Source organism: Natrix helvetica (genome assembly GCF_964273705.1).
Source record: "Natrix helvetica genome assembly, chromosome: 5".
Lineage (NCBI taxonomy): Eukaryota > Metazoa > Chordata > Lepidosauria > Squamata > Natricidae > Natrix > Natrix helvetica.
Genome location: NC_138551.1, coordinates 1,671,642 through 1,695,799, shown reverse-complemented (window position 1 = coordinate 1,695,799; position 24,158 = coordinate 1,671,642). Strand labels below are relative to the sequence as shown.

General features: G+C 49.3%; 1 protein-coding gene across 1 annotated transcript; it reads right to left on the bottom strand.

The window, feature by feature from the left end:
• CLDN1 (claudin 1) lies at positions 1–22,970 on the bottom strand. Its single transcript, XM_081955288.1, has 4 exons — positions 22,553–22,970; positions 4,604–4,768; positions 2,984–3,068; positions 1–366 (listed from the first exon to the last, which is right to left on the bottom strand). The coding sequence occupies exons 1-4, from the start codon at positions 22,773–22,775 to the stop codon at positions 204–206; spliced, it is 636 nt and encodes a 211-aa protein (XP_081811414.1). The 5' UTR covers positions 22,776–22,970; the 3' UTR covers positions 1–203.
• Between the last annotated feature and the right edge of the window lie 1,188 nt (positions 22,971–24,158).

Below are 24,158 nucleotides of genomic sequence, written 5' to 3'. Positions count from 1 at the left end.
TTTTCCTACTGGGGACGAGAGCAGAACCCGGCCAGGAACAGAAATGGGTGCAGGGATACAGAGGGGCACAGTTCACTTATGGGCGGGGTGGGCGAAGGCGGTGTGCCAAAGCAGGATTGGTCTGCTCAGCGCAGGGCAGGAGTAAAGCAATGTCCCTTGGAGTCGTCCGATGCCAACATCTCACGTCATCCTTTCCCGTCAGATTATACGTAATCCTTTCCGGTGGAGGGGACACACGTGGGGTACGCCCGAGTCGGGGGGTAGGAGGTCTCTTGCCGGGGGCACCAGCAGCAAAGGAAGGCGCCGCCCAAGATGCTCAGGGAGGACGCTGCCCAGGCAATGAAAAGCGCCTGGCCAAATTCAAACCTGAGGAGGAAAGAGACGGTCAGTCGAAGTCCAAGAAAGAGGTGGAACAATCCATCAGTTCAGTTCTTTATTTGGTGGCACACAAAATAACCGAATAACAAAGGGGCCTTGGAGGTCTTCTGTGAGAGGGATCTTGGAGTCCTACTGGACAATCGCTTCAATACGAGCCAGCCGTGTTTGGCTGCTGTCAAAAAGGCCAACGCAATCCTAGGCTGCATCAACCGAGGGATAGAATCAAGATCACGTGAAGTCTTAATACCACTTTATAAGGCCTTGGGAAGGCCACACCAGGGATACTGCATCCAGTTTTGGTCACCGTATTATAAAAAAGATGTGCAGATTTTAGAAAGAGTGAAGAGAAGAACAACCAAGAGGATTAGGGGACTGGAGGCTCAAACATATGAAGAAGAGTTGCAGGAACTGGGTATGTCTAGTTTAAGGAAAAGAAGGACCAGGGGTGACCTGATAGCAGTGTTCCAATATCTCAGGGGTTGCTACAAAGAAGAGGGAGTCAAATTATTCTCCAAAACCCCTGAAGGCAGGAGAAGAAGCAACAGATATAAACTAATCAAGGAGAGAAGCAACCTTGAATTAAAGAAAAGTTTCTTAACAGTGGGAACCATCAACCAGTGGAACAGAAGTTGCCTCCAGAACGTTTGGGTGCTCCATCACAGCAGGTTTTAAAGAAAAGATTGCACAAGCATTTGTCTGAAATGGAATAGGGTCTCCTGCTTGAGCAGGGGTTGGACTAGAAGACCTCCAAGGTCCCTTCCAACTCTGTTATTCTGTTTGCCCAAGCCCCTGTGCAAACAGGGGACCCTCTAAAGTCCACCCATCTTTAAGTGGCCCAAGATTGAGAAACACTAGCGTAGCTCTTTCTCCCAGTCATTTCTCCCACTCCCTTCTCTCTGCAGGTGTAAACATCCCTGCTTTTGATTCTGACATCGCTTTAGAATCTGCTGTTCCCTCATTCACGTTCTTTGGCTGGTTCCCAGATTCCACACACAAGGCCACATGACCCACAGGTTTCAGCATGCGTGCCTTGGCTGCCTTCCTTGAAGTGGCGAGGATTAAAGCGGGAGGCCTGATGAGATTCTAAAGTGAGGGAGGAATTGCACAAACTCCCCTCTTGGCACGGGCTTTTCCCAGGGCACACATTAGGTCTGGTGAACATGGCTGAGCTGTGAAAGGGCGGCGGAGGGAGCACAGAGCCTCACAATGTAGCAGATTGCGCATATGCCTCCTTGGAAATTAATTTTAGACTTTCTCTGGCCAACGGCAGCAACACAGCTTGAAGCAGGTGGCCTGGGCAGGGGACAAGGAGAAACCACGGTCTTTTTGGGAAGCCAGAACGAGTTGGTTAAAAACAGATCATGCCAAACCAATCTTATTTCATGCTTTGACAAAGTGACTACATTAGTAGACCAGGGAAATGATGTGAACATATTATACTTAGAGTTCAGTAAGGCATTCAACAAAGAAGACCACAAACTACTTCTCGGTAAGCTAGAAAAATGTGGGATAGAAGATAGCATCCCCACCAGATGGACTTGTAACTGGCTGACAAACCATACTCAACAAGGAGTCCTTAATGGTGGTGCATCCACATGGAGGGAAGCAAGCAGTGGGGCACCCCAAGGCTCCGTCTTAGGCCCAGGACTCCTCAATATCTTCATGAATGACATAGAGTAGATGAGGGAGCAAAAGGGGAACTCATCCAATTTGCAGGTGAGACACTAAGCTGGCAGGAACAGCCAACAGCTCAGAAGACGAAGCTCAGGATCCAGAGAGATCTTGACAGACTTGGACAATGGACGTTATCCAACAACAGGACATTTAATGAGGAGAAAAGCCAAGTTTTACACCTGGGCAGGAAAAGCCAAAGCTACAAATATAGGTTAGGTGAAACCTAGCTTAGAAACAGTCACTGTGAAAGGGATCTTGGAATCGTAGTGGGTGATCAATGAAATATGAGTCAGCCGTGTACGGTGGGAGCCAGAAAAGCGAATGCAACCCTTGCTTGTATCAACAGAGGCATGAAATCAAAATCACGTGAAGTATTAGTGCTTCTTTACAAAGCCTTAGGACAACCACACCTGGAATACGGCATCCAGTTTTAGTCATCGTGATATGAAAAAGATATTGAGACTAGCAAAAGGACGATCTAATGAAGTCTAATGAAGAGAAGGACTAGGGGTGATACCATAGCAATGTTCTATTATTTTAAGGGGCTGCCACAAAGAAGGGGGGGGGGTGTCAAATTATTCTCCAAAGCACCAGAAGGCAGGACAAGAAGCAATGGGTGGAAACTAATCAAGGAGAGAAGCAACCTGGAATTAAGGAGGAATTTCCTGCCGATCAATCAGTGGAACAACTTGCCTCCAGAAGTTATGGGTGGTCCGTCACCGGAGGGCTTTAAGAAGAGACGGACAGCTAATGGTCCAGAATGGTATAGGGTCACCTGCTTGATCAGGGGGCTGGACTAGAAGACCTCCAAGGTCCCTTCCAACTCTGTTATTCCATCAGCAGAGGGTCAACCATGAATCCAAATTTCAGTGGAGATCTTTCTGCCCCACCCCATCAGTTGAGGCCAGAGTTTCATTGAGATCTGACTTACCTGGTGTTGACGGGTGTGAAGGGGTTGAAAAAGTCCTGTGCAACAAGGTTGCCATACCAGGAGGCAGCCACTAAGGCAGCAAAACCTATAGGAAGGAAGGAAGGAAGGAAGGAAGGAGAGAAGGAAGAGGTATTGTGAAGTCAACTCACACCAGCTTTCCTCAGTCAAGATGGCACCCTTCCAGATGTGTTGGACATAATATAAGAACTTAACTTCAATAAATCTAGAATAACAGAATTATAGTTTGGGACACATACAGCAGGGATCTCCAACCTTGGCCACTTTAAGACTTGTGGACTTCAACTCCCAGTATTCCTCAGTCAGCTTTGCGTGAAATCCACAAGTTTTAAAGTTGCCAAGGTTGGAGACCTCTGACATAGAGTATGTCTCAGGTCTGTCAACTTGAAGTTGGGTGGACTCCAACTCCCACAATTCCCTGGCTGGGGAACTCTGGGAGTTGGAGTCCACTCTCCTTCAGGTTGACCACCCTTGAGAAGCTCTCATCTCATGCAACCTCCTGCAATGTGCCATGAAACCAAGGAAACCATCGTGAGAAGGGGCCGTCCAGCCTCTTCTTCAAAGCCTTCAGAGATATCACAACTCCGTAGACCCTCTTCCATTGTTTACAGAACTGGAGGAACCTTCTTTGAGGAAGGTTGGCCAACATCTTGCATTGCAAAGTAGGACTTCCCCTGTTTGTGTCTTGGGCAGGCCATTCATTGGACAGATTTACACCCAGGTTGTCTCCTCTCTTGGATTTCAGATGAGATGTTTGGGATTCCCAAGTCATCTCCAAGTCAGCCACTGTCCACCCACCGGCCTTAAGGTCACCAAGGCTGACCTCAGATTAGGGACCTTCTCTCCACCCAGATCCTACAGACGGTCGATTTTCCATTTGTATCACTCTTTCCCAGGAATCCAACCTACCAGCTCATCTCTGGTGGCTTCCATACCGAAGTCTCTTTGCAATATCACAAAACAACACAAGGACCAAGGCAAACCCTGGTCCTCTTCTGACCCAGGCTTCCTTAGAAAGCAAGAAGCGGAGTCTGGGTCCTCTTTTATTTACATGACTGTGAATTCACTCACAGTCAGCAAGGCTTAGCAGACTGTCTTTCAGAGGAATGTTTATCCACACGAACCTTATCTCGCTTGGAGAGCTGCCAGATAGTTTCCAAACTCAGGGCAAAGCAAAACTTGGCAGAGAGTCTCTTAGAGTCACAAAGAGAACTTCCCACTCTTGACACAACAGAAGGAACAAATTGTTTCCTGCAAAAGCCCCCTCCCCCTTCACTCCTCTTTTGTTTCCTCTGGGAGGGTCCAATCACCTCCAAGGTGTGGATTACTCAACTCTGCTTTCTTAGTTGTTCTTGTCTTCTGGCAGCTCTGCGCATGCGCACACTGGGAACAGGCTCCAGCTGTTCCTCTGCCTCACTGCTGTCTAGTTCTCCCTCTCTGTCTCCGAGGCAGAGCCTTCCTCGCCTGAGCTTTCCTCAGCCCCCCAGGACTGGCCCGGGTTCCTCCCCAACCTCCTCACTGTCCCACTCTGCTCTCTGCTGGCCCCCGGCAAGCCACAGCGAGTCCATAGACCTGGATTTAAAGAAGAAAGATGGTGTTCACCTGAAATGAGGAAGATGACACCTCCCAGAATGGCCATCCTTGACTTCTTGACTAATTCGTCTTCCAAGCACTTCATGCATTTCATGCCAATCATGGAGACAAAAGATCCAATGAGACCCAAAATGATGCTGGACACCATCAAGGCCCTGGTTGCTTGCAGGCTGCCTGAAAAAGAGAGGAAGAACATGGTTTTACATCCACACGGACTGAAGGACCAACAGTGGGATCAGGTGGGAAGCTTTTTCCAACATCCCAGGCTGATAAATCCTTCCATTCCCCACCATCCAGTCAGAGCGGAAGAAGCTTCTTGGATGAGAAGCGAAACGTCTTCAAAAGGAGAAACAAGGAAGTCCAGGTGCCTCCTGAAAAAAGCCCCTTTGGGACAACTAGACCTGGAGGACGGAGAATCTCTGCAGACTTTTAGCTACGCAATTTGGGACGAAGACCCTTTGAAGGGGGTGGGAGTAGGGGGGGATTTCCAGAGGGAAAAAATTGCAGACTACAGGAACCATTTGCACCACTCAGGTGACCCTCCTGAGGACACAAGTAAAACCTTCAGGTGGCCTCAAGGACCCTCTCAAAGGATGCAAATGACCAGCTGTCTGCAAGGAGCGTCAACCCTTCCATTCCCAGCCATCCAGTCAGAGCTGAAGAAGCTTCTTGGATGAGAAGCGAAATGTCTTCAAAAGAAAAAAACAATAAAGTCCAGTTGCCTCTTGAAAAAAAAAAGCAAGTTTGGGACAAGAGGACTGAGATTCTCTACAGCTTTCAGGCTGAAAGAAACTTATCTTATCCTGTTCTACTAGGACACACCTTCAGATAGGACCATACCTGCCTCCCCCCTTCTATTCAATTAAACCCCTTTCCTTAAAGGACTAATGGGCTGATGCCTTATCTAGATGGGATAATCTACAGATTTGTTTGAATGCGTTGTAGCAGCCATATTAGGTCACCAGAGAATTTATTTCTTCATGTCATTCCTAAATGCTCTCTGAGCTTGGTTGTTTTCTTGTAGACATTTCATTACCAAATTAGGTAACATCATCATGCCACCAGGGAGTGGGGTTATAGTGTATATAAACAGAGAGCAAACTCCACCTCCTTCTAGCACTGGTGTTGTTACCTAAGTTGGTAATGAAACATCTGCAAGAAAACAGCCAAGGTCAGAAAACACCAAGGACCCCACAGTCACCATCCTCCTCCTCCTCCTCCTCCTCCTCCTCCTCCTCCTCCTCCTCCTCCTCCCCTCCTCCTCCTCCTCCTCCTCCCCTCTCCTTCCACTTCACTAACCCCCTCCCTTCTGGTCCTGATGATGTTACCTAGCTGGGTGATGAATCATCCACAAGAAAGCAACCAAACTCAAGGAGCACCAAAGGACCCACGTATTCTGCATTCTTCAGCATTCTCCCTTCTGAGATTAAGTAATCTCACGTGAGTTTGGTAGCTCTGTCTCTTCTTGTACAACCATAGAGGGCTTCAACAGACGAGTCCCCAAGGTGACACTTCACACTGGTAGTGTCTCCATGTGCTAAGGGAGACAGGCGACCATTGGGCCCTCAGCTCTGGGCAGGAGATACCATTATTAGTGGGCAGCCAGTTGACCTCTGGAAGATGTTTAGGAGTCCCAGAAGGTTGCTGAGATGCTAAACTCAAGGGCTACTTTTGCAAAACCTACTAAGCTGAAAAAGCTTATTAGGGAGAATGTTTTCCATCATTATAACTGCTGCATGTTAAGCAAGCATGGAGTTGGAAGATATCTGGGAGGTCTTCTAGTCCAACCCCCTGCCTAGGCAGGAAACCCTATACCGTTTCAGACAAATGGCTATCCAACATCTTCTTTAAAACTTCCAGTGTTGGGGCATTCACAACTTCTGGAGGCAACTTCTGTTCCACTGATTAATTGTTCTCACTGTCAGGAAATTTCTCCTCAGTTCTAAGTTGCTTCTCTCCTTGGTTAGTTTCCACCCATTGCTTCTTGTTCTACCCTCAAGTGCCTTGGAGAATAGTTTGACTCCCTCTTCTTTGTGGCAACCCCTGAGATATTGGAAGACTGCTATCATGTCTCCCCTGGTCCTTCTTTTCATTAAACTAAACATCCCCAGTTTCTGCAACCGTTCCTCATAGGTTTTAGTCTCCAGTCCCCTAATCCTCTTTGTTGCTCTTCTCTGCACTCTTTAGAATAGAATAGAATAGAATAGAATAACAGAGTTGGAAGGGACCTTGGAGGTCTTCTAGTCCAACCCCTGCTTAGGCAGGAGACCCTACACCGTTTCAGACAAATGGCTATCCAACATCTTCTTTAAAACTTCCAGTGTTGGGGCATTCACAACTTCTGGAGGCATTTTCTGTTCCACTGATTAATTGTTCTCACTGTCAGGAAATTTCTCCTCAGTTCTAAGTTGCTTCTCTCCTTGGTTAGTTTCCACCCATTGCTTCTTGTTCTGTCCACAGGTGCCTTGGAGAATAGCTTGACTCCCTCTTCTTTGGGGCAACCCCTGAGATATTGGAAGACTGCTATCATGTCTCCCCTGGTCCTTCTTTCTCTTAAGCTAAACATACCCAGTTCCTGCAACCGTTCCTCATAGGTTTTAGTCTCCAGTCCCCTAATCCTCTTTGTTGCTCTTCTCTGCACTCTTTAGAATAGAATAGAATAGAATAACAGAGTTGGAAGGGACCTTGGAGGTCTTCTAGTCCAACCCCTGCCTAGGCAGGAAACCCTATACCGTTTCAGACAAATGGCTATCCAACATCTTCTTAAAGACTTCCAGTGTTGGGGCATTCACAACTTCTGGAGGCATTTTCTGTTCCACTGATTAATTGTTCTCACTGTCAGGAAATTTCTCCTCAGTTCTAAGTTGCTTCTCTCCTTGGTTAGTTTCCACCCATTGCTTCTTGTTCTACCCTCAGGTGCCTTGGAGAATAGCTTGACTCCCTCTTCTTTGTGGCAACCCCTGAGATATTGGAAGACTGCTATCATGTCTCCCCTAGTCCTTCTTTCTATTAAACTAGACATACCCAGTTCCTGCAACCGTTCTTCATACGTTTTAGCCAATGTTGCTTTAAGTTTAATGCAAAAGCACCACCACACTGGCAATCCTGAAACTGGTTCAAAAGACCCAGGTCAGGTGGTCTTTTGTGCTTGGCATTGTGGGGCAGTGATACCATCCTGATAGTTTTGAGAGAGGTTTTATAAGACTTCATGTTCTGTTATTCCTTCCTCAGCCAGCAACGGGGCCAAATCTTCAGAATCCTTGCAAATTTCCAGACAGGTAGTCCTCGATTTGCATCAGTCCACTTAGTGACCATTCAGAGTTACATGCACTGGAAAAAGGGACAGGACTCTTTTTCACGCTTAGCCATTGCAGCATCCCCTTGGTGACAGGATCCAAATCCAGAGGCTTGGCAACTGGCATGCATTTATGACGGTTGCAGTGTCCCAGGCTTACGTGATCCCCTTTTGCGACCTTCCAACAAGCAAAGTCAAGGGGGAAGCTGGGACTCACTTCACAACCATGTGACTAACTTAACAACGGCAATGAATTGCTTAACCACCGTGGCAACAAAGGTCGTAAAATGGAGCAAAACTCACTTAAGAACGGTTTCACTTAGCAATGGGAATTTTGGACTCAATTGTAAATCAAGGACTGGCGAGCCAATGGTTAACCCTCTTGTTTCCACCTGAACTAAATCAGGATTTAGAGCCTCAGATGTGTGCAAATTCTGAAGCATCGTTTTGTGTACCTCCGCACATTTGGTAATGGATGTCTTAATCACCCTCTTCCCAGGAGGCCTCGAAAGAACAACCACCATTAAAGACCTTAATGAGAGGCAGCTGCAGACCATCCGAAGTAACGAACGGGGCTCTGCACACACCCCCTTCACTGGTTTCCACTTCTTTTGGTGTTGATGTTGTATAGTTCGGCTTCATTTTGCATGCAAGCTTCATCCGTCCAGTTTTCCTGTTGGAAAACAGCAGGGAAGGGACTTTTTCTGGCATGGTTTCTGCAACTTCCCTGGTGGTCTCACTCTCAAGTCTTCATCCAGCCCAACCCTGATGCTCACACCCCAAACGTCTTCTCTGGAGGAAGAAAAGAGAATTTCTGGTCCACACCTACTTTCAGGCTCTCACGTAAGTCTGGGGATCAATGGCCCTTTTATGACTTGTGGACTCCAACTCCCAGAATTCCTGAGCAAGGGTCGGGAACCATGCATGGTTGGTGCAGGAATTCTGGGACTTGAAGTTCACAAGTCATCCAAAGCCCATCATTCCCCACGCCTGGACTAACCCTTCTTTTCTCTGCCACATGCCCTGCTTTCCCGAAAATAAGACAGGGTCTTATTTTCTTTTGACACCCCCCCCAAATATTGATTGGGTCCTATTATTGGGGGGGGAGGTTATTGTTTTGGGGTTGCCAGGTGGCTGCTCTCTTGCGAGCGGGCACCCAAAGAGCCAGGCAGAGCCTCAGGGGCAAACGGCTGTTGCAGCAGCGCAACATACCGGCCATGAGGTGACCACGCTCACGAGCAGCCACCCGACAACCCCCCTTTCCAGCTGGGCAGAGCGCCACCCACCGACCCAGTGATATCCCAAGGGGGCTAAGCCGCCTGGTGCTCTGCCCTCCCCCGCAGCTCCCGCGGCTTGACCCATTCGGGATACCCTCAGGTCAGCGCATGGCGCTCTGCCCGGGTGGAAAGGGAGGTTGCGCAAGCGCCTGTTCCGTCCCCAGCTGGTGTGCCTCCCAGCCTCACCATGCCCTGGCCCGGCTCTCCCTGCAGGGCTCCGAGCATAACCTATTCTCCGGCTTCCAAACTCCGGAGATCCACAGCCACCGAGTCTTTCGGCAGCGGCCTCTCTGGGAGTATGCTCTATGGTTGTGGGCTGGCTGAGGCAGAGCGCACACCCAGAGCGTACAACCATAGAGCGTATTCCCAGAGTGGCAACTCCCAGGAGGCTCGGCATCCTACCTCCGTGCTTTGGAAGCCGCAGAAAAAGCCATGCGCCAGCAGCAGCAGCGGAGATGCCCTGGCTCTGCAGGGAGAGTTGGGCAAGGGCGTCCTGAGGCTGGGAGGTGCGCGAGTGGGGAGAAGAAAAGCTGCTCACGCAACCTCCCTCTCCAGCTGGGCACAGCGCCACTCACCCACCTAGCGGTGTCCCGAAGGCGCCAAGCAACGCGAGCCTTTGCCCCACCCCCACCCCGTTCCTGCAGCTTGGCGTCTTCGGGATACTGCTAGGTCGGTGAGCGGCGCTGTGCCTGGCTGGAGGGAGGGGGCAGTTGTCCAGGGGGCTTATTTTCAGGGAAGGGCTTACATTTTTTGCCCACCCGAAAAATGTGGCACGGCCTTATTATCAGGACATGTTGTATTTTGGGGGAAACACGGTAGTCACAGGTGCCCTCTGTCCTGGGTTCAGGTGACTGTCCTTTACGACCTTCCCAGCTAGTTTCGGACAAGCAAAGTTCAAGGGAGGAACCGGATTTGCTCAATGACCTCATGGTTCCCTTAACCACCACGACAAGAAGGGTCATGAAATAGGGTGCAACTCACTCGGGCACCCTCTCCCTTCTTACAGAAGAATAGAATCAAGATGCGGTGAAGTGTTAGGGCCATTCTATAAGGCCTCAGTAAGGCCACGCATGAAATATTGCATCCAGTTTTGGTCACCATATTATAAAAAAGGACATAGAGACCCTGGAAAGGCTGCAGGGAAGAGCAACAGAAAGGATGAATGGAGTAACAGAGCTACTAGGGACCTTGGAGGCCTTCTGAAGAAGTTGCAGGTATTGGGTAGGGGGAGTCTAGAGGCAAGAAGAGCTAGGAGGGTCTTCCAATAATTGAGCGGCTGCTCCAAAGAGGAAGGGGTCCAACTATTCTCCGAGGCACCCGAGGGCAGGATAAGAAGCATTGGATGGAAACTAATGCAGGAGAGAAGCAACCTAGAACTAAGGAGAAACTTCCTGACAGTGAGACAATTAACCAGTGGAAGAGGAGTTGCCTTCAGAAGTTGTGAACGCCCCAACACTGGAGGTTTTAAGAAAGATTGGGCAGCTGTTTGTCTAGAGTGGTATATAGGGTCTCCTGCTTGAAGACCTCCAAAGTTCCTCTCAACTCTTGTTATTCTTCCTAAGTAGTGGAAATTCGTCTCCCCACTGTGGATTTAAAAGAAAAGGACTACTTGGACTGTCCTGATTTTGTATCAACCAGTGCAAGATTCAGCAACAGGGAGCCCACCCGCCTGGGGGGAGACCTTGTGAAAGAGCCAAGCAGCAGCTTGAAAGAAGGAAAGTGGAACAAGTTATGGATTCCTGGACACCCCACACCCTTCCTCCGCAGGAGCGGGACTTTGCCAGGGGGCTTCAGAAGCTGCCTTAGATCTCAGCACTGGACTCCTTCTGTCAACAGCTTCCTTGTTGTTCAGGGTGTTGGCTCTAAATTAAATCCAGAGTCAGGATCAGAGAAGTGCAGAAAAGCCTTCATGTTCCCAGTGGGACGTGGTGTTTGGGCACCCTCCATCCGCATCTGAAGTTCTCAGAAGACGGAGGGAAAACAAATGTTATCCCCACCATTGTTGTCATCTTTGGAATGGGATTCTGATTCCCATTCTTAGTCACCTCCTGCCCTTCATGGTGTCCCCCCAAGAACGTTTCCTCAGAAGCCATTGCTCATTTCTTCTTGTGGACAGGAAGTTCCTGCCCCAAGAATAATTAGATGCTCGGCACTCCACGGCCGAAGTAGCCATCTTTCTGCTGCGGACACTTCGAAAGACATTACTAGTCCTAGTACTGTTCTTTTTAAGACTTGGCGTTTGAAGGGAAGGAGAAGGAGGAGAAGGAAAACTGGTGGAGGAGCAGAAGGAGACGGACAAGGAGAAGAAGGAGAAGGAGATCTGGTGGAGAGGAGGAGGAGGAGGAAGAGAAGGAGAATTTCTGGGGGAGGAGGAGAAGAAGAAAGAGAAGGAGAATTGATGGAGGAGAAAGAGAAGAAAAAGAGAACTGGTTGAGGAGAAGGCAAGCTGGTGGAGGAGGATGAGAATTGGTAGAGGGAAAGGAGAAGGAGAAATGCTGATGGAGAAGGAGAAGAGAAGGAGAAAGAGAACTGGTGGAGCAGAAGGAGGAGAAGGGGAAAGAGAACTGGTGGAGGAGAAAGAGAAGAGAAGGGGAAGGGGAAAGAGAACTGGTGGAGGAGAAAGAGAAGAGAAGGGGAAGGGGAAAGAGAACTGGTGGAGGAGAAAGAGAAGAGAAGGAGAAGGGGAAAGAGAACTGGTGGAGGAGAAAGAGAAGAGAAGGGGAAGGGGAAAGAGAATTGGTGGAGGAGAAAGAGAAGAGAAGGAGAAGGGGAAAGAGAACTGGTGGAGGAGAAAGAGAAGAGAAGGGGAAGGGGAAAGAGAATTGGTGGAGGAGAAAGAGAAGAGAAGGAGAAGGGGAAAGAGAATTGGTGGAGGAGAAAGAGAAGAGAAGGAGAAAGAGAACTGGTGGAGGAGAAAGAGGAGAAGGGGAAAGAGAACTGATGGAGGAGAAGGAGAAGGTGATAGAGAAAGAGAACGAGAAGGAATTATGGAGGTGGTGATGGAGGAGGAGGACCTTCTGGCTCCAGAAGGACAGAGGACATCCCAGGATAACGGGTAACTGAGATGGGGTTTCTGGGGAGCCACTCACCACGTGCCTCCTGAGCAAACACTACCAACCATGTTCTCCAAGTGGTCTATGGAGCAGCAGCTAAGCCAACATTCTTGATCTCAACCGCAGAAGATCGTCTTGAAGACTCCAGAGTCATGAAGATGGAAGAGGAGGGGAAACCCACCACCCAGCTCCATCCCAGCACTTCAAATCTACCACCTGCCTTTAAAACAGAGGTGGGGAACGATGGTCCCTCTATGACTTGTGGACTTCAACTCCCAGAATTCCTGAGCCAGCCACGTTACTGTGTCTCAGGAATTCTGGGAGTTGAAGTCCACAAGTCCTAAAAGGTCCATCGTCCCCCCCCACCCTTGCTTTAAAAGTGAAAAACATGGTTCTAAACACCTTCCCAATAAACCAATGCAGCGTTTGGCTGGATGGTTTGGTCTAGTCCAGTGGTTAAAGCACCAGGCTAGAAACCAGGAGGCAACGAGTTCTAGTCCTCCCTTAGGCACAAAAGCAGCTGTGTGACATTGGGGTCAGTCCTTCTCTCTCATCCCAATTTACCTGAGATGGAATAGGAGGAAAAAGGAGTACAGGCAGTCCTTGACGTATGACCACAATTCGGCCCCAAATTCCGGTCACTAAGCAAGACAGTTAAGTGAATTTTGCCCTGCTTTATGACCTCTCTTGTTAAGTGAATCACCACAGTCCTTAAGTTAGTTAACTAATTTCGCTAGTGACTTTACAACCTGCGTTGTGCAGAGGGAAGTTTTTCTTAAAGACGAAGTTGCAGGTCCATTTTTCTCCCCACCCAAAGGAGTACAGGTAATTGGCCAAATACTGGCTATTTTTTAAAAAATACACAGGAAATGAATGATGGTGCAAAAAATGCCAGTAATTGTCTTAAAAAAACCGTTGGGAGGCCAAACCTAATACTTATCTCGCAGAGAGGTCGTTTCGGCTGCCTTGGGAGTTCTAGATTCCCTGGCCTGATTTCCTGCACCGCCCCTGAACCCAGAAAAAGCAGCAATTGGTCCCTGGAGGGCCACGGGGGACCCTCCTTCTTCCCCCCAAGGGCCACACCGGATGGAGGTCCTTAGCCTGGCTGGGCTGAGGCTCCAGGTGGGCAAATATCACCTAGGTGTTCTAATGTTTGAGGGGCTGCCACAGACAGGAGGAAGAGGGGTCAAGCTGTTTTCCAAAGCCCCCGAAGGCCAGAGAAGGAAGAATGAATGAAAACTGACCAAGGAGAGATTCAACCTGGAAATAAGGAGGAATTTCCTGACAGGGAGAACAATCAACCAAAGGAACAGAAGTTGCCTTCGGAAGTTGTGGGAGCTTCATCCCTGGAGGCTTTCAAGAAGAGACTGGACTGCCATTGGTCAGACATGGGGTAGGGCCTCCTGCTTGGGGGGGGGGGGATTGGACTAAGTGACCTCCAAGGTCCGTTCCAATTCTGTTATTCTATATTCAATGGAACAGAAGTTGCCTTCGGAAGTTGTGGGAGCTTCATCCCTGGAGGCTTTCAAGAAGAGACTGGATTACCATCTGTCAGAAATGGTATTTAGGGTCTCCTGCTTAGGCTGGGGGTGGGTGGACTAGATGACCTCCAAGACCCCTTCCGACTCTGTTAATCTGCAATCTGTATCCCTAGCTGACTGTTACTGGGCGTTGGACCTCAGGTGATGCCCAGCGAACAGTCTGATCTCCCCCTGATGAGTTTTGCTCTCCTCCTCTCCATCCGGATGGTGTCTTTCTTCCCAAAATTGTCCCACCTCTTCTTCTTGGCCCCCACCGGACTGCCGCGTATTGTTCCTGGAATCCTTTGGAGGACTCGAACAGGGCGAGGCCTTCGCACATTCCGTTTTGCAAAAGCTGCACCCTCTCAGCTGGCTCCACAAACAGCCAGCCAGGAGAAGAAGCAGCTGCTGGTGGGTCAGGAATGCGCCCTCCACGGCTTTGCAAGGGCGGGGAAGAAGGTGCAGCCGGAAACTGTCCCAAGGGACCAGCTACCCCTTCAAAAACAGCTCGAGGGGCTGGGCAAATAGCCAACAGCCAGCTGTGGCCACCAGATGCGCCAAAAGTAACATCCCTTTCCTGGATTCCAGCAACCCCGGGGTGGGAGGCTGGGAGGCCCCGAAAGGAAGATTTATGTTCCTAGGATACATTTCCCCACTTAGGACTATTTTCTTCCCAACCCTGATGAATATCGGGACCTGGACATCTGCTTCTGCTTAGTTGCACGGGGGATCCGTCGTGGGGGGGAAACCAAGAAGGCAAGGATTGCGGGAAACATCTGATGCCCCCCCCCTCAGTCTGTGCTCCGTGAAACCCCCAAAGTTGCTCTTAAGCCCCCAATTGCTTCTTTGCAAGATGACGGCGCTGGCTGGAGTTTAAATGAAAGGGTTTGAGCCTCCAAAAGGCTTAAATAGCAACGGCAGGGAAAGCCACCAGCACAGGGGTGTCAAACTCAAGGCCCGGGGGCCAGATCCAGGCCACAGATGCTTAGATCTGGCCTGCGGTGCCTCTGCTACCGGAAATGGCTACACTCCACATCTGTCTTAGTGGGTCCTTGATGCTTCTCTGAGCTTCCTTCATGACCCAAACTAAGTAACATCATCAGTGCTAGAAGGGAGTTGGGGGTGTGAGTGGAGAGAGGAGGAGGAGGAGGAGGAGGAGGAGGAGGAGGAGGAGGAGGAGGAGGAGGAGGAGGAGGAGGACAGTGCTTGTGAGTTCTCTCTGAACTTGGTTGTTTTCTTGTGGACATTTAATTACCCAACTAGGGAACATCATCAGTGCTAGAAGGGACTTGGATCTGTGAGTGGGGAGTGGAGGAGGAGGACTGGGGTGTCCTTGGTGCTGTCTGAGATTGGTAGATTTCTTGCAGACACTTCACAGCCCCAACTAGGGAACATCATCAGTGCTAGATGAAAGAGGAGTTTGTGCAGAAGAGGGAGGAGAAGGGGAAAGATAAAGAGAAGGAGAACTATGGGACCCCTGGTGCTCTCTGAGCTTGGTGGTTTCCTTGCAGACATTTCATAACCCAACTAGGGAACATCATCAGTGCTAGAAGGGAGCGGGGTTTGCGGAGAGGAGGAGGGGGAAGTGAGCCATGGTGTCCTGGATGCTTTCTGAGATTGACGGTTTTCTTGCAGACATTTCATTACCTGACTGGGTAACATCATCAGAACTCCAAGGGAGTGAAGTCTGCAGAGAGGAGGGGACGGTGGGACCCTCGGTGCCCTCTGACCTTGGTGGTCTTCTTGCAGAGGTTTCATGGCTTACCCCACCTGAGTTTAGCACACACTGTGAAGATTTCTGCTAAGAATTTGCCCGATTCTTGATAAAAGAAATCGGGGTCATAAACAGGAAGGTAATTGGAGAAAGCGCCCCAGAAGGGACCCTCCCAGGGGTGGGCTGCTGGGGTTCGCAGGGGTTTCGGAAAACCTCTAGCTAAGATTTTGAAGAACCCCCAAATCTCACTCTTGGCTGGCCCCGCCCACCCCTCCCTCCCCCCCTTCCTAGGAGTCCCCACGCGGCCCGTTTTGAATGCAGGTAAGTGCAGGGAGCGCACAGAGGCTGGTGGAGGGTGGAAAATGAGCCTACTGGAAGTTCGGGAAGTTCCTGGCCTCCAGAGGGCCTCCGGAGCATGGTGAGGCTGTTTTCGGCATCCCGGAGGCTCGGGAAAAGCCATACCCACCCAGCCACGCCCATCCAGCCACTGGGCAGAAACCCCTTGCTAAAATTTTTGAATCCCACCCCTGGACCCTCCCTATTTCTCCTGAAAGTCTAAGCAGGGGAGGGAGAAGCTTTGTCACATTTCCAAGATTCTGTTACCATATCAAGGTTTTGAGTTGCCTTATCTGAACCTGATCACGCCCTAACTCATCCCATATACTTTATCCCTCTTCACTGAAGCCTGGATTTCACTAGCACCCAACCTGCCCAGGTATTTACCCAGGTTGACCAAGGAACCAGAGTATCCCCAGAAGGGGAAGGTGTCAGAGAAACTAAAGACGGTGGTGAAGAAGACTTGAATGTATCTGCTGCTCAGCTCCCCCCCACTCTGGGTGCAACTGTGCATTTGGAAGTCCACCTGTCAGACCTGCACCCATCTTTTCTTTTGGATCTTTGGCCTGCCAAAGCCAAAGATTCTATTATTCTACGATGCCTTTTCTATGGTGGATAAATGGGAGGGGGGATTGTACAGAGTTAGATGCTATGTAGCCATAACAATATTCTTTCTAGAAAACCAAGGTCATCCTTTGTCTCTGCACTTCTGCACCTGGCCAGAACTGGATGGGTGGAGCTGCCAACATGGCAGTGGGAGATTGGACCGTGGGATGGACTTGTGGGTGGGGGAGGAAAGATCTTGGCCTTTCAACTGGGTGGGGAAAACCGGGAAGCTTTCAGATTCGGGTTTCCCCAGATGTGCCAACATGGCTCTCTTCATCAATTGGACCTTTGAGGAATCCTTTGCCTCGGACTCTGGTTTAATTTTGGATGCTATTTGGAAGCCTGACACCGCTTTCCATTGCACCCTCACAGCCTGGGCTTCTCTGACCTTCCCCACCGATGCCTTTCTGTGGATGATGGGTTTTGCAATCCAACACCGATACCCCAAAGCGGGCGCCCGTGCTTGTGACGCTCCCTTGCCTTTCTTTCGTAACACGGGAGGCCTTTGATGTGCTTCCAACCAGCAAACGGGAGGAAGACGCCCAGAGCCAGAATGACGTGATGGCGGCCTTCATCTCCCACAGCCTTTTTGAGGACCCCGAGAGGCGGGTGGGTTTCCAAGATGACGCAGAGGGAATGGAGCAGAGGTTCTAGGGAAGGTTTGGGAGCAACCGAGGTCTGGTTGAGGGACCTTTGCAAGAGCTGAAATTCCAGCGATGGGAACTGCAGCAGGAGAGAAGGAGCTTCCCAGAAGCAAGCGAAGACCTGTCTAACTTCACATGGCATACGTGAAAGTTTGCGACTCTTGCAGAAGACAACGGAAGAGAAACTTTGGCAGAGCGATGCACAGCTGGTCCACCAAAGGACATCTCGTTTGGGTCTTTTCCACATCTGGCACAATTCCCCGATGCTATTCCTCTGCTTGTGCTTGTGCTTGCAAACCCTTGATCCAAGCAGACCACACCTGTTCTGACCGAGGCTTCCCAAGACCATGAAGCAAACTCCTTGTCCCGACAAAAAACCCTTTTATTAATTGACTGAATTCTGCTCCTTCAGCAAAGTCTTTCGAGGGAGGATTTACGGTCACAGACCTTATCTGGCGGGGAGAGCTGCCAGGCTGATATCTGCAAAACTTGGCAAGAGGCCTCGGAGAGTCATGAACCAATTAAGCAAACTAATGGTCTCCTGCAAACTCCACTCCCCTGTTGCTCCTCTTTTATTTCCTCTGGGAGTGGCCATTCTTGGGAAAAGGGGCAGGGCCATAGGTTGGATAAAGGCTCCTCCTCTTATAAAGGGGCGAAGACTAGGCAGGACAATGGAATTTACAGGGGTGAATGGAATTTACAGGATGAAGCAGGGGTGCCCACTTTTGGCAACTTTTAAGACTTTCAGAACTTCAACTCCCAGGATTCCTCAGCCCGGAAAGGGGGTGAAGACTGGGCAGGGCCATGGAATGGATACAGGAGCTCCCTGGAAAAGGGGTGGGCACTGGGTGGGGCCATAGTACAGATAAAGGAGCTCTGGGCGGGGCTATTGGATGGATCAAGAAGCTCCTGCTAGTGAAAAAGGGGGTGGAGACTGGGCGGAGCCATGAGATGAGTAGATAAGGTCTGGGGAAAAGGGGTGGAGATGGGGTGGGGCCAGGAGATAGTTCATGAAAAAAAAGCAGAGACTGGGTGGGGGCGTAGGATGGATAAAGATACTCCTGGGAAAAGGGGTGGAGACTGGGAGGGGCTATAGGATGGAAAAAGGAGCTCTTGCTAGTGAAAAAGGGGGCGGAGACTGGACGGGGCAATGGGGTGCATAGGAGCTCCGGGTTTGTCTCTGAGAGGGAGTCAGAGCTGCCAATTCTGCCCCAGGGACTCCCGGTGTAGATGGAAGGCGATACCATCTACCCACTCATCCGCCTTTTCTGACCCGGTTGCCAAAATATTCTGCGTATTTCTTCCCTCCTACCTGGACAGATTGTGCCACCTTTTGTGCCCCAACCAGCGTCTCACCTGGATGGATTCATACAGATTGGCCAAGAAGAACTACTCTGCTCTATGTTCTATTCTGTTCTGTTTTGTTCTGTTCTATTATTTTATTCTATTTTGTTTTCTGTTCTGCTCTATTATTCTGTCTACTCTACTGTACTCTATTCTATATTCTATTCTGTTCTCTTCTCTTCTACACTCTATGTTCTGCACTCTACACTCTGCTAAGTACACTGTAAAAGATTAAAAGAACAAATAAAGTTCTTCAATTTAGTTATTTAGTTATTTAGTTAGTTATTGAATTTATTTGCTGCCTGTCTCATAGCAAATAATTCTGGGCAGCTTCCTGCATTCAAAGTAACCCTAACAGATCAACATCTTTAAAAGAGTTACAAAAAAGCAATTGGAACAAAATTCATCAGGATGGAGAAAGAGGGAGCCGAGGGCACAGAGAGGAGGTGGGCATTCTCCACTCCATCAGGCACCTCCAGAGGGCCATTTTCCGGCTCCTGGGAAAAGGGTTCAAATCGAGGCTGGTCCCAAGAACAGGAGCTGCCTGGGTGTGCCTGGGCACGAGGGAGGGGCAGCCGTGCAGGACAGGTTCTTCCTGAGACTGAATTTGGGGTGACTCCCAGACCAAAGAGGCTCCCGCCGATATGAATCAGGCTGGCACACCACCCTTTGCTCAAGAGTCCCAGAAGAACTCTGTTGGACCTTCTGAAAAAGTGGGGTTGGTTCTCCGAGTCTCTCACAAGGGGTGCCTCTGGTCATGCGCAGAGTGCATTTGCTGATATCTTGAGGAGCAACTCCCCACCCCAATGGGTCAGGACGTTTGGGGTGCAGAATCCAGAGGTCCAGGTTTCCCCATCCAGGAACCAGAGAAGGAGGTCCAGCATTCTCAACTCTTTTAAAACTCAGTGTTGGAGCAAGAAAGGGAGGGAGGAGGGAGCCTCTGAGCATGCGCAGAGTTTCTTTCCAGGACTTAGCCAGCCAGGGCTTCTGACTTCCAGGAAAGGTGCTAACAGGAGGGTCTAACCTAGTGTTTCTCAATCTTGACAGCTTTCAGATGGGTGGACTCCAACTCCCAGAATTCCCTAGCTGGCCAGGGAATTCTGGGAGTTGGAGTCCACCCATCTGAAAGCTGCCAGGATTGAAACACACAATTGTTTTGGCTGTCTCCTTGTTTCAACAGTGAAGCATCAAGTCGGGTGTGACCAAATTGCAAGTAGGCGACGTCTTGACTTGAAGCCAATCCAAGCGCCACGGTGACCTCCTATCGTGGTTTGTAGCAGGCAGGGGGTCAGACTAGATGATCTCCCAGGCACCTTCCCGGGCTTGTTATAATCGTAGGAATCACCCCTTCTGTTCGTTGAAACCACTGCTTTGCTACCCGTTGCAACTCAAGATGGACTTGTGCGCACCTGCACACACAAACACAACCCGCCACGCGAAGAAGCCCAGGGTTTGAATCCAGCCACAAATGTGAATCAGGTCTTTTCTGATTCGGCCACAACTCCTTGCTAGGCAAATCCCTTCCCAAGTCAATCTACTCAGCGCCTCCTAGATTATTTACCAATAAAATTTCCTCCGAGGACATATTTATCCTGCGCCCTCCAGAGACTATTATACAAGGGACGGAAAACAACAATATCCTGCACCAAGGAACTTAAATGACGCCTTGAGTGCCTGATTTGAGCCCCTGTATTTCAGTTTGGTCAGTCGGTCAGTGACTGATTCTCTTTTGAACCCACCCAGGAAGGTAATGGTTCTGGGAGGTTTACAAAGCTATTCGAAGGAGGCCCCGAAAATTGCACATTTCAAAACATCAGAAGGGGCGGGGGGGAGGAACGCAAACAATGTAAAACCCAGGAACCTGCTTTAAAGCGAGGGAGTGAAAAACTCAGAACGGAATGGATCTCAGCATTGATGATGGATTGATAAGCTTTCCCTCTCCATCCGGCCGTTTCAGTTAATCCTCTCTTTCTCAAACTTAGCAACGTTAAGAGGTGAGGACTACAACTCCCAGAAATCCCCACCCAGACCCTGAATTCAAATTCTGTCTTAGACATGAAAGCCAGCTGGGTGACTTTGGGCCAATCACCAGGAGACGGTGAGTTCTAGTCCTGCCTTAGGCATGAATGCCAGCTGAGTGATTTGGGGCAAGCCCCTTCTTTCTCAGCTCAGTAATTGGACTTTCTTGGGTTTTTTCCTTGAAAATGTTTCGCTTCTTATCCAAGACACTTCTTCAGTTCACCACCCAGATGTTCTGAAGAACTGAAGAAGCTTCTTGGATGAGAAGTGAAACGCTTTCAAGGGGGGAAAAACCCCAAGGAACTCCAGTTGGCTTTTGGGGGGAAAAGGACCTTTGGGACAACTATGTCCTGGATGATTGAGAATCCCATAGACTCAAAAGCACACAGTGCGCTTCTTTATAATCATGTCCCTGTTTCTCTGGCATGTGGGAGAAGGAGGAGTCAGAACAAGAAAGCACCTCTCTGGTGCCTTTTGGGGTCCCTGCCCCTGGATGAAAAACCATCTTTTGCACAACAAAACAAAGAGGTCCTTCTACATCCACACAATCTGCAGAGTGACGCGTCAGGCTCCACCAGCCCCAGTTCCAGGGTTTGCATCATTTGCAAAAGCCCAACAGAGGAGCAGAAAGCCCTCTCATTCAGTCCGACTCAGATCCTCTGGTCCTCACAACTGTCTCCCTCCCAAACTACACAACCCTGTTTTAACCGAGCTTAGCAGTTCTGTGTGTGACTCCAGGGGGGATGCATCTTCGGCTGAATAAACAAAACACAACACAACCCTGTGTATTTGCAATTCACTCTCATGTCAGTTTGGCCTTTCCTGTTGCCAGCAGCGCCCAGTTTTCAAAAGCGCACGCTCGTAAGATTTCGGGTTTAATAAATGCAAAGTGTGAAATTCAAACCCGAGGTCAAACTGTCGCCCTGACTGTCAAAAGTTGCGTTTTCAAATCGATCAGGGACTCTGCAAAGTTTGCTGACAGCAGAAGTTCTCCATCGTTCGGCTCTTACGTGCCGTTGCAGGTTAGTACGCAAACCTCCGATACTGGAAAACTATTGCATGACATGAACAAATATTATGAAGAAGATAATTACAGAGACTTTTTTCTCCAGTTGCGTAAAACCTTCGCCTCTGGAAGAGCCAGATTCACCTACACAGAAAATTCGCTTGTGGGCTTTATTTCTTTCAAACGCTCAGGTTTTTAATAGTCGTTGCCTTAAACGTTTATCCTGCTTGTGCAAAAAAAGTGTGTCGGACAATAAGGTAATTAATTCAGATGCTGGACTAACTGACTCAATCCAGTCCTTTGGATCTGGACGAGATATTCACCTGAAAGAATTAGAATTAGAGTAGAGTTACAATACTTTATTTGACCAAGTGTCACACAAGGAGTTGGTCTCCGGTTTAGAAGCTCTCAAACTACACGCAAAGCAACAGAATAATAATAATAATAATAGTAATAATAATAATAATAACAACAACAACAACCACAACCACAATACCAATAAGAGGAGATAGTAAAGACGATAAGAAAGGAGAAAGATTCCATCTAGTTACTGGCACACCAGGCGTAGGGGCTCAAACAACGCACAAAATTTCAGAAAATTTAACTCTCGGCTGTCGCAAACTAGTAAAGATGCTGGCATCAGCAAAGCCAATGGCTGAAAAACTTTCAAACTTAAACTTTACAAAACTTGGAAAGTTAAACTTAACTACAAAAAGATTTGGCAGCAAACGTTCAAATCTACAAATATTTTCTTTTATCAGATTCAGCAGGGATCTAAGCCAGGCTGGACTCAAGGATACGGGGACTCAGGTAAGGCAGCACCTGTCAGCCTCGCTCTTCCCCAGACCCCCATCGGGGTCTTTGACTCATCCAGAGAGACAACCCCCCACACACCCATCCAGGGACTTGGGCTCGCCCAACACGGTCACCCCTGAGAAGCGATGAGACTAATAAGAGGAATGAATACCCCTGGTTGGTTCTGCATTCTGCAGAGGTTCTTTGCCTAGCTATGGGCGGAGGGCACAGTTGGACCCCAGAAAGTGGAGTAATTCGGTACCCCTAGGAAACGTGTTGTGGGAAGGCAGCCCAGGGTGACCCTCTTCTTCTCCCCCACCTCAAGAAGGGCGTCCCAGGTGAGGCTTACCTTGCAACTTGAGCAGGGAGTCATAAACCTTGCATTGCATCTGCCCCGTGCTCTGCGTGACGCAGGACATCCAGAGGCCTTCGTAAATGGCTTGGGCAGTCACGATGTTGTCCCCCGCGTAGGAGGAGATCTTCCACTGGGGCATGGCCGTGCTGACCACGATGCCAATCCAGCCGATGAAAGCCAGGATGAAGCCCAACATCTGGAGACCCCCATTAGCCATCCTGCTTGAATGATGCTGCAAGGCGCAGGACACAGCTGGACTGAGAGGAGAGAGAGAAGCAGCGGCTGGATGGGGCCCGGAGCAAATCCGGATGGTTCTTCAAAGCAGAGAGACTGCGCTGGCAAAGGAGGCTCTTCTTCTGGGTCTTCTGGGTCTTTTGTAATCCAGAAGTTTCTCCAGAGCGCACGGCTGGATTCAGAAGTGGGAGTGAAGCTGGCAACATCTGTGCTGCCTTTTAAACCGGATGCCTTTCCATCGCCCCCTGGTGGTTTCACGGCCATTTCACTGAAAGCCCAGCCATTCCTTCCCCCCCCTCCCGTAGCACATCTGGGCCACATCCTCACCCTCTTTGTTATTTTTAATAGCAATAAGAACTTTTAAAAAAATTCTTTCTCCAAGTAATTTGGGGTTTTTTTTGCTTCCCAGTTTTGCACGAAGTCAACCGTAGCAGAAATCTGTGTTGAATTTACAGGATGTCTAAGGTTGACGCCTCCCTTTGGGAATGCAGCCTCTTCCCTACCTGGCCACAGGTGACTCACCTGCACAGGTAGAGCAGAACCTTCGGGTGAGAGTGGATGTACCGCATGTCGAAACGGGTCCAGGAGGCGCCTCCTGAACCATATCCCAGTTCAGGAAAATCCATTCTTTATTGCTTACGTCAGTCCCAAAATTTCTCTCGCCCAGAAAGGCAGCTGTTAAGTGAATCACTGCACTTGCTCACCCCATTTTACGACCTTTCTCTCCACAGCTGCTAAGTGAACCGCTGCAGTTGTCAAGCTAATAACCCAGTCGTTAAGTGAATCCGGTTCCCACGTGGACTTGGCTTGTCAGAAGGTCGCCAAAGGGGAATCACAAGACCCCGGGATGCTGCAACCGTCATAAATACGAGTCAGTTTCCAAGCTTCTCAATTTTCATCAGGTGACCAGGTGCTGTGACCAAAGTGTGAAAAAGTGTGAAAAACGATCATATGTCACTTTTTCCACTGCTGCTCTAACTTTGAAGGGCCACTAAATGAACTGAATCAGGATGGAGCTGGAGGGGACCTTGGACCTTGGTCTTCTAGTCCAGCCCCCTGCTCGAGCAGGAGACCCTAGACCCTTTCAGACAAGAGACTGTCCAGTCTCTTCTTTAAAAAACCTCCAGTATAAATCAACTGTTCTTAATTCAAGGACCCCCTGCGTTTATTAATGTTTCATGCCACCCATCTCCCCTCCCAAGTGACTCTGGGGCTCTTACCAGTTATCAAACCAGTAAAAACTAATTAAAAGATTAAAAGGACACAATTTAAAACATTATTAAAAATTGCTTATTCTCCAGATTTGGCCCTTTCACCGATCAAAGGCTTGGAGTGGGGAGGGGCTACCTGGGGCTTCCCGTCAGCT